The 16,903-nt window shown below is 44.0% G+C and overlaps 1 protein-coding gene across 3 annotated transcripts in view; it reads left to right on the top strand.

Moving 5' to 3' along the window:
• dock3 (dedicator of cytokinesis 3) overlaps window positions 1-16,903 on the top strand; it is an 822,502-nt gene that overhangs the window by 696,645 nt on the left and 108,954 nt on the right. For all 3 annotated transcript variants that reach the window (XM_052017225.1, XM_052017226.1, XM_052017224.1), the window contains exons 32-33: window positions 8,225-8,373; window positions 16,680-16,765. In XM_052017225.1, coding sequence (XP_051873185.1) covers window positions 8,225-8,373; window positions 16,680-16,765 — 235 coding nt within the window. The remainder of the gene's footprint in view (window positions 1-8,224; window positions 8,374-16,679; window positions 16,766-16,903) is intronic.

Genomic DNA, 16,903 nt, shown 5'->3' with positions numbered 1-16,903 from the left:
CTATCTGAGCTCCCTGCAACATTGCAGTGCAGTGACATCCATGGAGCTTGTACCTATTCTGTCCTTTTCCATTGCCCTATCTTCAAGCCACTCATGCTTAGTGTTTCACCATGTACAGATCTCTTTTCTAAGTTCCACTGTATGCAGAGTGTCTATATCTGAGCTAGTGACACCATGCCTTCATCTTCCTCCCCTGCTGATTAACTCCTGCCTAGCTAGGTTGGAATTCTTGCATAAGTCAGCAAGTCACAGGGGTAAGTGAAGGAGGGGCAGGTGGGCTTCTGCTATCTGGATCTTGTGAATCAAAGAGATTATGGGGTGAAGGCAAACTGAATGTGAGAGGGAGAATTAAGTGTGAATTTACTGTTAACTTCAGTGGATTTAACCCTGCCACTGGCCATGGACTCCTGTCGTGCACTGCACCATTTATAGCCAGTGCTTTTTTTCCCCTTAAGGGGATAAAGCAATCCACTTCTGCGATTTTATTGCTGCTAGCACCAGTTATGCACTAGCATGTCTTAGAAGAGAGAGGCAAGTGTGCTGTGGATGATGTGTAGATGATGTATCTGGTTTGGTTGACAAGTTAAAAACCTGGGCACAAGCTGAAGTGTGGGTACAAGGCTTGTAGTGGTGCAAAGTATGTAAAGGTGAAGTGAACCTATGAAGGTTGGGTACGAGTCCCTTATTGAGATGATGTGCTTGTTTATGCATTATACACAGTCAGTAGGATCTGACCTTCCGATCATAATTTAGACCCTTTAACTGTCTGAGGCACCCCATTCAGTTCCTGGGGTTATTAGCTTCCATTACAGTTGCAAAGTTTGTCTAGTGAGCTTCCCAGTCCCAGTAGTTAAATCTCATTTCTCCTGCTCTTGCCTCGCCACCTCTACCAAGACCTGCAGTGCCCTATTTCCCATGTCTTTAACATCTTCCAATGTGTTCCATATCCCCAGCCAACATCTGCTGCAGCCGCATCTCTAAGATTGGCTTCAAGTGTTAATGAAATTGACCAGCTGCTGTGATGTGTGACTAATGACCAACATGGTTAACCTGATATGCACAGCAATCACAGTAATAAGCAGTCTACACAAAGTTGGTATGCACTCTGCATGTGGAACAATAAGAACTCTGTATTGGGAACAATAGGTACGTGTCACAATCTCCAGACATATTTTTGGAATCTGTGGAATTTAGATCTTGCACTTCCTGTCACTAGAGGCTCCTGGATGTTCCCATTGATGGTGCCACTACACCTGATAACCTGTGACAATGCTATAAAAATTAAACAAATATATTTATGAAGCTTTTCTAAAAAATATAGGATGGGTGAATTATTTGAACACAACTTCTTGGCCTAGAAATTCCTTGAAGTTCACTTGAAAATAGGGTTACCCAAGAATGGAGCAAAACAGTGTCTGACCTGCTGGGAGGGATTTCATTAGCACCAGAAACATTGTTTTGGTGCAAAACCTCCACAGGTGACATCAACAATAGTGCAACAATCGATATTTGCCTCCAAGGTGACCTTCAATATCATTGGCCATAAGACTGAGTTTTTGTTTATTCACTAGATAACCAGCCTTTGATAATCCCATTTCCCCTAACCCATGCTAGTTAAAGGACCAACACACAAACTGCACCCTCTGCCAGTCTGCTCCACAGCACTCTGCAGCTTCCCTGCTTACTCTACAAACTACTTATGCTTAACTCTGCACCTTCCTTGCACTTTCAGTTACTTTTCTGCCCTCAAACCTGATGTTCAATGGGAATGTGGGATCAGGTATAGAAGGCTTCATCACCCACCTACAGTTTATGGACATCTATGCTCAAAGCTAAACTTCTCTAGGCAACAATATCCATGTAGGCTATGCTTCACCAAGGCTATGAGCTCTGGCAAGCTCAAATCCAGGCTTTGGCCTGTTCCTGGGCTGTTTTACCTGCAGAAATTTAGGGTCACTATCGCTCTCTGCTTCCCAGCCTCAATCATTCCAGGCTGCTACCAATGATTGCCACTTCCCACAGTTTTCTCCTCATTTATGCATCAGGGAGCTCATTCAAGCTCCATAATTACAAATGAAGACTTCGTTTACTGTTCCCTGGTCCCTAGCGGCTTGATTCTCTGCAGATGTCTGATTTTTCTATGCTTCTATCCCACACCAGGATGGCCCTTCACTTATTTCTTGAACATAGGCCTGACTAGTTCCCTTCCACCAATACCCTCATTTGCTTGGTTAAACTTATTCTTACATTGTACCACTGCTCCTATAACCCTACTTACTATCTCCAAATCAAAGGTGTAGCTAGGGGAACTAGCATTGTCCCAAGTGGCACCTGTCTATGGGATATGTGGAACATCGTTGTTTCAGTCCTACTCAAAGCCCCTTGCCTCTTTCCAGTACATTGACAACTATATCTGGCTACTTCCTGCACTCATACAGAAGTCAAAAATGTCATTACCTTTGCTGGAAAATTCCTTGCTGCTCTCCCCTTCTCAGGCATAAGTTAAGAACCAATATTCATTATGTCCACAGGCATCCATAGCTTGGAGACACAAGAGACTGCAGATGCAGATTTGCTTTGTTGTTAACCACTGGCAAAGTTCCAGAAGACTGGAGGGTGGCTAATGTTCCATTGTTCAAGAAGGGTAGCAAGGATGGTCAGGGAACTACAGGCCAGTGAGCCTGATTTCGGTTGTAGGGAAGTTACTGGAAGGAATTCTGAGGGGTAAGATCTACCATTGTTTGGATAGTCAAGGCCTGATCAGGAAGAGTCAGCGTGGTTTTCTGTGTGGGAGGTCATGGCTGACAAATCTTTGAACAGGTAATTAAGGGTAGGGCAGTGGATGTTGTCTATATGGACTTTAGTAAGGCCTTTGACAAGGTCCCACATGGCAGACTGATCTGGAAGGTTAGGTCACATGGGATTCAGGGGTAGCTAGTGAGGTGGATTCAGAATTGGCTCAATGATGGGAAGTAGAGGGTGATGGTTGAGGGTCTGTTCTGACTGTAGGCCTGTGACTAGTGGGATGCCCCAGGGGTCAGTTTTGGGACCTCTTATTATTTATGCAAATGATTTGGATTTGAATGTACATGGCACAATTAGCAAGTTTGCTGATGTTACTAAATTAGGGGATTTTGTTGATAGTGAAGCAGGTTACAATGAATTGCAAAGATCTTGATCAGTTAGGGAGATGGGCTGAGGAATGACAAATGGATTTCAGCTTAGATAAATGTGAGATGATGCATTTTGGACATTCAAACTAGGGTAGGACTTATACAGTGAATAGCAGGGCATTGACAAGTGTTGTGGAACTGAGGGACCTAGTGCACAGTTTGCTGAAAGCAGCTGCGCAAGTAGACAGGGTGGTGAAGAAGGTGTTTAGCATGCTGGCCTTCAGTCAGGGCATCGAGTTTAGGAGTAGGGACATTATGATGCAGTTACAGATTTACGAGGATGCTGCCTGGACTAAAGGGCCTGACCTATAGGGAGAGGTTGGCCACTCTTTATTCCTTGGAGCATAGGAGAATGTGGGATGACCTCATAGGAAGATTATAAAATCATGAGGGGTATGGATAAGGTGGAGGGTCATAGTCTTTTCCCCCAGGGTTGGAGAGTCCATAACGAGAGGACACAGATAGAAATTAAGAGGGGAGAAATTTAACAGAGACCTGAGAGGTAATTTCTGTACAGAGAGTAGTGAGTACCTGGAATGAGCTGCCAGGGGAAGTGGTCGAGGCAGGCACAATTGCAACATTTAAGAGGCATTTGGATAGGTACATGGAGGGGAGGGGCTTGGAGGGTTATGTATGAATGCAGACAACTGGGACTAACCAGGAAGATGCTGTGGTTGGCAATGAACCAATTGGGCCGGAGGGCCTGTTTCTGTGTTGTAATACTTGACGACTCAATGCTGAAATCTGGAGCAACAAACAATCTGATAGGGGAACTCAGTGGGTCAAGCAGCATCTGTGAGGGTAAGAAATTGTTGACATTTTAGTTTGACCCAAAATGTGATCTGCTCTAGGCATCTTGCAGCCCAATACTGAATTTAAAAAATTCTGTTAACTAGCCGTTCCTGTTTGTGTCAGAGCTGGCCAGTCATCCACTCGTTTTTCCTCCATCCATAGATGCTGCCTGATCCACTGAACATTTCCAGCATTCTCATTTTAGATTGTTAACACCCGCTGCATCTCATGGTTCCAGCATGGTTTTTCCCTGACTTATTTATCTTTCCCCGTTTACACTCCTCCAGACAGATCAGGCATGATTAACAAGCATTTATTTCCCTCTCTTAGGTGGCATTGAAAGTAATTGTGTCACCTAGTCAACCTTGGTTCTGTCTTACCACAGATGTTCCCTTATTTTTTCCCCAACCTTCCCACAGGCTTTTTTTTCCCCACTTTTGCAGTTATAATAAAAACATTATTGACCTAAAAATTTCCACAGATGCTGCCTAACCTAACGCACGTCCCAGCCTTTTCTGTTTTTATTCAATACTCAATCTATTATTCATTCAGGCCTCAGGATCAAGTAGAGCAATCATGGCAATTTGCCTGAATTGCAGGTTTCTCCAAATTGCAGGCACTCTGTTTATTACTCCTCACAGAGATCACAGCAATCTCTTTCCAGGAGCACTTGGCTATAACCTGGCGGGGTGGGTGGGGTGGGGGGAGGTGAGGGGGTCCTCTCTGCCTCCTTTCACAAAGAACATACCTCATGCTGGTAATGTTCTCCACCAGTATGTCCAGGTCACTTTGCCCCCCAGTATATGATCTTATCTCCCCTCTCCCATCATTGGAGCATCCATTCATGAAACAACAGCACCCTCCAATAGTTGCAAGTGTAGAGTTTGTATTATGCTTTTGTCACTTTAAGGGCTGGCCACCAAATTTGCTGCTGAGAAGCTAAGTAAAGCTGTTGCAAGGTCATGTGATAAATCAATGCAAGAGGACAAGGTGAGGTGGCAGCATTACACAGGGAAACCCAATAACACCATTGTGGGAACCCCATGATCAAGGATGGCTATCCTTATGCCTCTTCTAAAAACTGCGTGATTCACAATGATACTTTAGTGGCAGTAAAAGGTAAAAAGAACTTTCTAGGCTCTTAAATTGACTTTATCTTGACCTTCAATATTACCCTTATTTGACTCTTTTATTGTATTTTCATTTCAATAAATATTAATACTGAAAAAAATCAGTTTGATACTTGTTTGATCTATTTCATAGAACACAGAACACTACAGCACAGGCCCTTCAGCCCACAACATTGTGTTGACATTTTATCGTGCTCTAAGATCTAACCCTTCCCTCCCACATATCCCTCCATTTAGATAGACACATGAATGATAGAGAAGAGTCTCTTTAATGTCACTAATGTATCTGCCCCTCACAACCTCTGCAGGCAGTGCGTTCCACACACCCACCACTCTCTAAAAAAAACTTAACCCTGACGTCCTCTTATACCTTCCTCCAATCACCTTAAAATTATGTCCCCTTGCGTTAGCCGTTGTCACCCTGGAAAAAAGTCTGACTGTCCACTTGATCTATGCCTCTTATCTTGTACACCTCTATCAGGTCACCTCTCATCCTCCTCTCCAAAGAGAAGAGCCCTAGCTCACTCAACCTGTTCGCATAAGACATGCTCTCCAATCCAGGCAACATCCTGGTAAATCTCTTTACACCTTCTCTAAAGCTTCCACATACTTCCTATAATGAGGTGACCAGAACTGAACACAATACTCCAAGTGTGGAGAGTTTAATAGAGCTACAACATTACCTCACTGCTCTTGAACTCAATACTCCAACTAATGAAGGCCAACACTCTATATGCCTTCTTAACAACCCTACTGACCTGCGTGGCAACCTTGAGGGATCTATGGACATGGACCCCAAGATCCCTGTCCCTCCACATTGCTAAGAGTCCTGCCGTTAACCTTGTATTCTGCCTTTGAATTCGATCTCTTCGTATCACCTCACACTTTTCCAGGTTGAACTTCATCTGCCACTTCTCAGCCCAGCTTTGCATTCCATCAATATCCTGTTGTAATCTACAGCAACCTTCTACACTATCCACAACACCACCAACCTTTGTATCATCAAACTTACTTACCCACCCTTCCACATCCTCATCCAAGTTATTTATAAAAATCATAAGGAGTAGGGGTCCCAGAACAGATCCCTGCAGAACACCACTGGTCACCAACCTCCAGGCAGAATACACTCCATCTACCGCCACCCTGTCTGCTATGGGCGAGCCAATTCTGAATCCACACAGCCAAGTTTCCCTGGATCCCATGTCTCCTGACTTTCTGAATAAGCCATGAGGAACCTTATCAAACACCTTACTAAAATCCATGTACACCACATCCACAGCTCTACCTTTGCTATTGTTTTATCACATCCTTGAAGAACTCAATCAGGCTCATGAGGCATGACCTGCCTTTCACAAAGCCATGTTGACTGTCCCTAATCAGTCTATGCTTCTCTAAATGCCCATAAATTCTGTCTGAGAATCTTCTCCAGTAATTTGCCCACCACTGAAGTAAATTGGTCTAATTCCTAGGGTTATCCCTACTTACTTTCTTAAACAAAGGAACAGCATTTGCCACACTCCAATCATCTGGCACTGCTCCTGTGGCCAGTGAGGACACAAAGATCATCACCAAAGGCGCAGCAATCTCTTCCCTAGCTTCCTGTAATATCCTTGGATATATCCCATCCGGCCCCGGTGACTTATCTATCCTAATGTTTTTCAATAGTTCCAGCACATCTTCAAGCCCCAGCATATCAGTCTGTCATACACCATCCTCACAAACATCAAAGTCTCTCTCTCTGGTGAATACTGATGCAAAGTATTCATTTAAGGAGCTCCCCTACCTCTTCCAACTCCAGGCACATTTCCTCTTTTATCCCTGATCGGTCCTACCCTCACTCTAGTCATCTTCTTATTCTTCACATACGTGTAGAACACCTTGGTGTTTTCCTTGATCCTACTTGCCAAGGCCTTCTCCTGCCCCCTTCTAAGTCCATTCTTAAGCTCCCTCCTGGCTACCTTGTAACTCTGTAGAGCCCTGTCTGATCCATGCTTTCTAAAGCATGGATCAGAGCTTCTCTCTTCCTCTTGACAAGATATTCTACATCTTGCAAATGTGCCTCGTTTAGACTCTTGCAAGATGAAACTCACAAGCTCAGGCACAGAGACTCACTTCTTTTCAAAGTTCCCGCTCCAAATTTCGCTCCAACTCCCGACTCTGCAAGATGAAACTTACAAGCTCAGGCACAGAGACTCCATTGAGACTATTCATTTTAAGTGTTGATTTTAATGTAATCTTAATCCAAAAACAAATTCAAAATGAATCTCTTATTCAAAGAATAGAGTAGAATGTGGAACTCACTAACATGGAGTCAGATTACTTCGATGTATTTAAGGGAAATTAGATGAACTTTTGAGAAAGGAAAGACTTGAAGGGCTGATAAAATTTAGCAGTGAAATTAGAAATGCTTGGAGTATTAACATCACCATGACATTGTAAGGCCAAGTGATCTGTTTCAGTTTCTCTGCTGTGAATTCCATGTAATTTCTGTGACTAAAACCAAATTTAGAATTGCTGTGTGAAATATCATCATGAATATCTTAAATGAACATCATTTAGGATATGAGTATTGCAGTGGTCATGTGTGTGATCCCACAGAAGGGCCACCCATACCCCTCAAATTAAAACATATTGTTGAAAGAGTGCAATTTTATGGACTCTCTCCCATGTATTTTATCTTTCATTAACAAGTCAACCAATTAGTTCAAGTTGGTGTTGGGATTCATCCCGATTTTTAAAAAAATCATTGGTTGGATGATACAAAACCTAATATAAAATGTTCAGACTTGAGAGTAGGGAAATACAACAATGCAGGAGTAACTTGTGCTGAGCAGAAATATCTCCCAGATTTCAAAATCCACCAACTTACATTACTTGAATTTACTTCAAGGATTCCTAAGCATGAAATTATGCTTATTACCAAAGCATCTCATAGATTTGTTGTGTTTATGGTTTATACGTACCTACATTTCACCAGTGACTACACTTTAAACATTTCTTATTTCATGTTATTTTCCCTGGGATGCCCTGAAGCCATAAAAGATGCTTTCTGTGTGTAAATGCCAGTATACCAGGCAGGTTTATCTCTTGCACAACAACTAAAAAAATTGTTTATTAACTTTTTTAAAGGTGAAAATAAGATTCATTTCATCCCAGGAATGATTGGCCCCTTTCTGGGTGTGACATTGGTGCCACAGATTGAGGTACGGAATGTAATGATCCCAATCTTCCACGACATGATGGACTGGGAACAGCGAAAGAATGGCAGCTTCAAGCAGGTAGGCTGAGTGAATGTAAGTGGGAGGACAGACTGTTTAAATGATCACAGCTATATTTAAGTAAAGTGGGGAGAGCTGGACTTTAACTGGTCCATTTGGATCTGAGACAGGGATCTGAACCCTGAGTTTGACAATGTCATCTTTATTTCATTTTGTAAATATCTTAGCAAAAGAATGTTCCATTGCAGAATCTAGAATGCAGAATGTATATGGCTAATACATTGAATGTAAGAAACAGAAGCAGAAGTGTGTCAATAAGCTCCTCAAACCTGTTCTGCAATTCAATAGGGTCATGGCTGATCTGATCTTAGCCTCAGTACTTTCTTGCCTGTTCTCCATAATGCCTGACTTTACTATAGATTAAAACTCTGTATACCCCAGCTATAAATATGATTAAGCCTCCACAGCTCTCTGGAATAGAGAATTCCTAAGATTCAGAACTCTTTGAGAGGAAAAAGTCCCCCTTCTCCTTTGACTTAAACAGATGACTGCTTATTCTGAAACTATGCACCCAGTACTAGATTCCTTAATGAGAGGAAACTTCATCTCAGCACCTATGCTGTCAAGACCCCTCAGAATTTTGCTTCAATAGTCGTAGAGATACACAGCATGGAAACCGGCCCTCTGGTCCAATTTGTCCATACCAACTTAGTCCCATTTGCTTGCATTTGCCCCATATCACTCTAAACCTTTCCTATCCACAAATTTGTCCAAATGTCTCCACTACTTCCTCTGGTAGCTTGTTGCAGATCACCCTATGACCTCATGATCTACCTTGTTGTGACCTTGCACCTTATTGCACTGCATCTTCTCTGTAGCTGTGACATTTTACTCTGTACTGTTATTGTTTCTACCTGTACTACCTCAATGCTCTGTACTGACATAATGTAACTGCACTGTGTAATGAATTGACCTGTACGATCGGTATGCAAGAGAAGTTTTTCACTGTACCTCGGTACAAGTGACAATAATAAACCAATACCAATATCAAATTCCAGCGAGTAAAGGCTAAACCCTTCATCCCAAGAATTATCATAGTGAACCATTGCTGATGCATATATTTCCATCCTTAATGAACAGACGAAAATAGTAAGCAGTACTCCATGTGTCAATACCCTGTACTGTTGCAGTTAGATTTCCCTTTTATATTCCATCTCCTTTGTAACAAAGACCAACAGTCAATTTGCCTTCCTGATTATTTGCTGAACCTGTATGTTGACTTTCTGTGTTTCATGTGTGAGGACACCCATAATCCTCTGTGCAGCAGTATTTTCTTTACTTACACAGTTTCTACTTACTATTCCTCCTAGAAAAGTGAATAATGTCACACTTTCACCTTACAATGGAGGGAAACCCCCAAAAATGTTGGGTTTGTTGAGGATGAGAGATAAAAAATAAAAGGAAATTAAATCTTCCCAAGTCTAGTACTAATGGAAGCAGAACAAGAGTTGGCAAACAATCCACTTGAATGAGGTGGAAAACCTCTTAAATATTTTACTGAGACTTCCAGCATGCATTTATATTTTTAACCACAATCAGTCCTATTTCCCTGACCTCAAAACATCCCCACAGGTGAATCATAGAATCATAGAACAGTACAGCACAATACAGGCCCTTCGGCCCACAATGTTGTGCCAACCTTTAAACCTCACCTAAGACTATCTAACCCCTTCCTCCCATATATCCCTTTATTCTAAATTCCTCCATTTGCTTATCTAGCAATCTCTTGAATTTGACCAATGTACCTGCCTCCACCACCACCCCAGGCAGCGCATTCCATGCCCCAACCACTCTCTGGGTAAAAAACCTCCCTCTGATATCTCCCTTGAACTTCCCACCCATTACTTTAAAGCCATGCCCTCATGTATTGAGCATTGGTGCCCTGAGAAAGAGGCACTGGCTGTCCACTCTATCTATTCCTCTTAATATTTTGTATACCTCTATCATGTCTTCCCTTATCCTCCTTCTCTCCAAAGAGTAAAGCCCTAGCTCCTTTAGTCTCTCCTCATAATGCATACTCTCTAAACCAGGCAGCATCCTGGTAAATCTTCTCTGCACCCTTTTCAACGCTTCCACATCCCTCCTATAATGAGGCGTCCAGAACTGGACACAGTAACCTAAGTGTGGTCTAACCAGAGTTTTGAGGAGCTGCATCATTACCTCACTGCTCTTAATCTCGATCCCACAACTTATGAATGCTAACATCCCATAAGCTTTCTTAACTACCCTATCCACCTGTGAGGCAACTTTCAGGGATCTGTGGATATGGACCCCCAGATCCTTCTGCTCCTCCACACCGCCCAGGATCCTCCCATTAACTTTGTACTCCGCTTTGGAGTTTATCCTTCCAAAGTGTACCACCTCACACTTCTCTAGATTGAACTCCATCTGCCACTTCTCAGTCCAGCCCTGCATCCTATCAATAACCCTCTGCAATCTTTGACAGTCCTCCACACTATCCACAACACCACTGATCTTTGTGTCGTCTGCAAACTTGCCAACCCACTTCTACCCCCTCATCCAAGTCATTAATAAAAATCATGAAAAGCAGAGGTCCCAGAACTGATCCCTGTGGGACACCACTAGTCACAGCCCTCCAATCTGAATGCACTCCCTCCACCACAACACTCTGCTTTCTACAGGCAAGCCAATTCTGAATCCACATGGCCAATCTTCCCTGGATTCCATGCCCTCTGACCTTCTGAAGAAGCCTACCATGTGGAACCTTGTCAAATGCCTTACTAAAATCAATGTAGACCACATCTACTGCACTACCCTCATCAATCTTTCTGGTCACCTCCTCAAAGAACACTACCAGGCTTGTGAGACATGATCTGCCCTTCACAAAGCCATGCTGGCTGTCCCTGATCAGACTATAACTTTCTAAATGCCCATAGATCCTATCTGTAAGAATCCTTTCCAACAGCTTGCCCACCACAGATGTAAGGCTCACTGGTCTATAATTCCCTGGACTATCCCTACTACCTTTTTTGAATAAGGGGACAACATTTGCCTCCAATGCCATTCCCGTGGCCAACGAGGACTCAAAGATCCTAGCCAAAGGTTCAGCAATCTCCTCCATCACCTCACGGAGCAGCCTGGGGAATATTCCATCAGGCCCTGGGGACTTATCTGTCCTAATATTTTCTAACAGCTCCAACACATCCTCTCTCTTGATATCAACATGCTCTAGAACATTAACCTTACCAATACTGTCCTCAGCATCATCAAGGCCCCTCTCTTTGGTGAATACTGAAGAGAAGTATTCCTTGAGAACCTCACCCACTTCCACAGCTTCCAGGCACATGTGCCCACCTTTGTCTCAAATCAGTCCTACCTTTACTCCAGTCATCCTTCTGCTCTTCACATAAGTGAAAAATGCCTTGGGATTTTCCTTAACCCTACTCACCAAGGCCTTTCCATGTTCCCTTCTTGATCTCCTCAGCCCCTTCTTAAGTTCCTTCCTTGCTACCCTATAATCCTCAAGAGTCCTATCTGATCCCTGCTGCCTAAGCTTTATGTATGCTGCCTTCTTCCTCCTAACTAGTTGTTCCACCTCTCTTGTCACCCATGGTTCCTTCACCCTGCCATTCTTTCTCTGCCTCACTGGGACATCCTGCAAGAGATCCCTGAACAACGACCACATCTCCATAGTACATTTCCCTTCAAAAATGTCGTCCCAATTTACACTCTCAAGTTCTAGCCTTATAGCCTCATAATTTGCCCTTCCCCAATTAAATATCTTCCTGTCCTCTTTGCTCCTATCCTTGTCCATGACAATGCTAAAGGTTAGGGAGTGGTGGTCACTGTCCCCCAAATGCTCACCCACTGAGAGATCTGTCACCTGACCCAGTTCATTACCTAATACTAGATCTAATATGGCATTCCCACTAGTTGGCCTGTCAACATACTGTGACAGGAATCCATCCTGGACACACTTAGCAAACTCTGCCCCATCTAAACCTTTGGTACTAAGCAGGTGCCAATCAATATTTGGGAAGTTGAAGTCTCCCATGATAACAACCCTGTTATTTTAGCACCTTTCCAAAATTTACCTCCCAATCTTCTCCTCAGTATCCCTGCTGCTACCAGTGGGCCTATAGAATACTCCCAGTAGAGTAACTGCTCCTTTCTTGTTCCCAACTTCCACCCATACTGACTCTAGAGAGGATCCTGCTACATTATCCACCCTTTCTGCAGCTGTAATAGTATCCCTGACCAGTAACGCCACCCCTCCTCCTCTTCTCCCCCCCTCCCCAACTGTCCCTTTTAAAACACTGAAATCCAGGAATAGTCAGTATCCATTCCTGCCCTGGTGACAGCCAAGTCTCTGCAAGAGCCACAATATCATAGTTCCATGTACCTATCCAAGTTCTCAGTTCATCACCCTTATTCCTGATACTTCTTGCATTTAAGTAAATGCACTTTAGCCCATCCACCTTACTACTTTTATACCCTGTACTCTGCTTCTCCTTCCTCAAAACCTCTCTATATGTTAGATCTGACTTTACTCCATGCACTTCTTCCACTGACCTATCCCTCCGGGTCCCATCCCCCTTGCAAACTAGTTTAAAACCTCCCGGACCACACTAGCAAACCTGCCTGCAAAGATATTGGTCCTCCTCAAGTTCAGGTGTAACCCATCCAATCTGTAGAGGTCCCACCTTCCCCAGAAGAGATCCCAATGATCCAAAAATGTAAAATCCTGCCCCCTGCACCAACTCCTCAGCCACGCATTCATCTGCCACCTCCTCCTATTCTTACCTTCACGATCACGTGGCACTGGCAGCAATCCTGAGATTGCTACCCTTCAGGTCCTGTTCTTCAGCCTTCTGCCTAGCTCCCTAAACTCACTTTTCAGGACCTCATCCCCCTTTCTACCTATGTCATTGGTACCAACATGTATCACGACTTCTGGCTGCTTTTCGTCCCGCTCAGGAATGTTGTGGACCCGATGAGGGACATCCTGGACCCTGGAACATGGGAGGCAACATACCATCTGGGATTCTCGCTCATGTCCACAGAACCTCCTGTCTGTTCCCTTGACTATCGAGTCCCCTATCACTATTGCCTTCCTCTTCTCCTCCCTTCCTTTCTGAGCAGCAGGACCAGTCAGTGCCAGAGACCTGGCTACAGCTGATTGATCCCCTCAACAGCATCCAAAGCAGAATACCTGTTTTTGAGGGGAACAGCCTCCGGGGTCCTCTGCACTGTGGTGATGAAAGGGTGAATCCACAAGGTAAGAGGCTTTCGAGCACCTGTTTGGAGGCCAGGTGGAGCATCTGTATTTTCAACCAGCCCAGGAAATTAGCAAGTAAACACACTGCTTCCACTGAGGACCATCTGTTTCTCATTCCCCAAATGCACTGAGGTTCCCTGACCACAGTCTGCACCTGCCAACAATTATCTGCTTCCCTCATATGCTCTCAGCTCAATTGCTGCCTTAAACTGCAGGAATCCCTGACAAACAGTCCACCACTGATTGTGCCACTCCCACCCTCCACTCCCATTCCTAATAACAACTGTAGGCCCCAACTCACAACTCAACTATCCATAGAACCATAGAACTATACAGCGCAATACAGGCCCTTCAGCCCACCATGTTGTTCCAACCTCTAAACCACGCCTAATACTATCTAACCCCTTACTCCCACACATCCCCCTATTTTAAATTCCTCCATATGCTTATCTAACAATCTCTTGAACTCGACCAACATACCTGCCTCCACCACTACCCCAGGCAGTGCATTCCATACACCAATCACCTTCTAGGTGAAAAACCTCCCTCTGATGTCTCCCTTGAACTTCCCACCCATTACTTTAAGCCGTGCCTTCTTGTATTGAGCATTGGTGCCCTGGGAAAGAGGCGCTGGCTGTCTACTCTATCTATTCCTCTTAATATTTTGTATACCTCTATCATGTCTCCCCTCATCCTCCTTCTCTCCAATGAGTAAAGCCACCTCCCTTAGTCTCTCGTCATACTCTCCAATCCAGGCAGCATCCTGGTAAATCTCCTCTGCACCCTTTCCAATGCTTGCAGATCCTTCCTATAATGAGGTGACCAGAACTGGACAGAGTACTCCAAGTGTGGTCTAACCAGAGTTTTGTAAAGCTGCTTCATTACCTTGCGGCTCTTAAACTCGATCCCACGACTTATGAATGCTAACATCCCATAAGCTTTCTTAACTACCCTATCCACCTGTGAGGCAACTTTCAGGGATCTGTGGATATGAACCCCCAGATCCCTCTGCTCCTCCACGCTACCCAGAATCCTACCATTAACCTTGTACTCTGCCTTGGAGTTTGTCCTTCCAAAGTGTACCACCTCACACTCCTCCGGATTGAACTCCGTCTGCCACTTCTCAGCCCAGCTCTGCATCCTATTAATACCCCTCTGCAATCTTCGACAGTCCCCCACACTATCCACAACACCACCGACTTTTGTGTCGTCTGCAAACTTGCTAACGCACCCTTCTACCCCCCCATCCAAGTCATTAATAAATATCGCGAAAAGTAGAGGTCCCAGAACCGATCCTTGTGGGACACCACTAGTCACAGCCTTCCAATCTGAATGCACTCCCTCCACCACAACCCTCTGCTTTCTACAGGCAAGCCAATTCTGAATCCACACAGCCTAGCATCCCTCGATCCCATGTTCTCTAACCTTCTGAAGAAGCCTACCATGTGGAACCTTGTCAAATGCCTTACTAAAATCCATGTAGACCACATCCACAGTACTACCCTCATCAATCTTCCTGGTCACCTCCTCAAAGAACCGTATCAGGCTTGTCAGACATGATCTTCCCTCCACAAAGCCATGCTGGCTGTCCCTAATCAGTCCATGATTCTCTAAATGCTCATAGATCCTATCTGTAAGAATCCTTTCCAACAGCTTGCCCACCACAGACATAAGGCTCACTGGTCTGTAATTCCCTGGACTATCCCTACTACCTTTTTTGAATAAGGGGACAACACTTGCCACCCTCTGATCCTCCGGTACCAGTCCTGGTGGACAACGAGGACTCAAAGATCCTAGCCAACGGTTCAGCAATCTCCTCCCTCGCCTCACGGTGCAGCCTGGGGAATATTCCGTCAGGCCCCAGGGACTTATCTGTCCTAATATTTTCTAACAGCTTCAACACATCCTCTCTCTTGATATCAACATGCTCTAGAACATTAACCTTACCAACACTGTCCTCAGCATCATCAAGACCCCTGTCTTTGGTGAATACTGAAGAGAAGTATTCATTGAGAACCTCACCCACTTCCACAGCTTCCAGGCACATCTTCCCACCTTTGTCTCTAATCGGTCCTACCTTTACTCTCGTCATCCTTCTGCTCTTCACGTACGTGAAAAAAGCTTTGGGATTCTCCTTACACATACCAATTACTGGCACCGTCACCACCATTCACCAGCATCCATCTCTCGCCCCAACCTCAGTTTCATTCCCCCTATGAGCCCATCAGACCAGGTTCCAGGCATACCTCTTTTCCTTTACACACTCTGTACATGGTTTTGGCCATGGCACTGCTGAATTTGCAAGTGGTAGACCCACTACCAGAAAATTGGTAAATTAGTTTATTATTGTCACATGTACTGAGGTACAGTGAAAAATTTTATTCTGCATGCCATCCGTATAGATCATTTCATTACAACAGTGTATTGAGGTAGCACAAGGGAAAATAATACATAATGCAGAATAAAATGTTACAGTAACAGGACAATAAGGTGCAAGGCCACAACGAAGTAGATTGTGAAGTCAGGAGTTCATCTTATTATACAGAACCTAAGCAAGTTTAGCATAGGAAAAGATGTCATTCCATGTGCTTCGGTTGCAGAAAAACAGCTGATCCCTGGAGTCACTTGTGGGAGGAAGTGCCTGGGAGATTGGCGTAGATCAACCTAGCAATCATTAGAATCAATTAACATTCCTTTGTGGCGATCAATGAATCTTAGGCCACTATATGGTCATTATAACATGGCTCCCTGTGGGACATTGCTGTGTACCGTGTTTACTGTGTTTTCTATATAACACAATGATTGCACTTCAAAAATACATCACATTCACTTGCTCTTTTCCCCATTTTTCCTTTCCACATCCCAACCTCACTGCACGCTACTTTTAAACATCAATATTAAAGTACAAAAACAATTGCTGAGTGCAGTGGGAGTTTGATAGGAGACCTCCACAGCTGGTGTATATGCCACAGGATTTTAAGATATTGGGAAGAAACAAACATGTACTTCGATTCACATTTCTGAAAATATTGCCTATTGTTTACTTGCTGCCATTTCTCTGTTATAGGTGGAAGCAGAACTCATCGACAAGCTGGACAGTCTGGTGTCAGATGGAAAAGGAGATGAAAATTACCGTGAGCTTTTCAGTCTCCTGTAAGCAGCACTGACAGAGGTTTGGTAACAATACTGATGAGGAGGTGTTATGGAACATTTGATGGTTGAAAATTTGATTCAGTGAATGGCTGAGTGAACGTAAACAGAAATGGGTGTCTTGCAAAAGTTTGTAAATAC

The sequence above is a fragment of the Pristis pectinata genome, chromosome 6 (assembly GCF_009764475.1).
Source record: "Pristis pectinata isolate sPriPec2 chromosome 6, sPriPec2.1.pri, whole genome shotgun sequence".
NCBI classification, from domain to species: domain Eukaryota; kingdom Metazoa; phylum Chordata; class Chondrichthyes; order Rhinopristiformes; family Pristidae; genus Pristis; species Pristis pectinata.
Note: the sequence above shows the minus strand (reverse complement) of the source record. Positions and strands in the feature narration are given on the sequence as shown.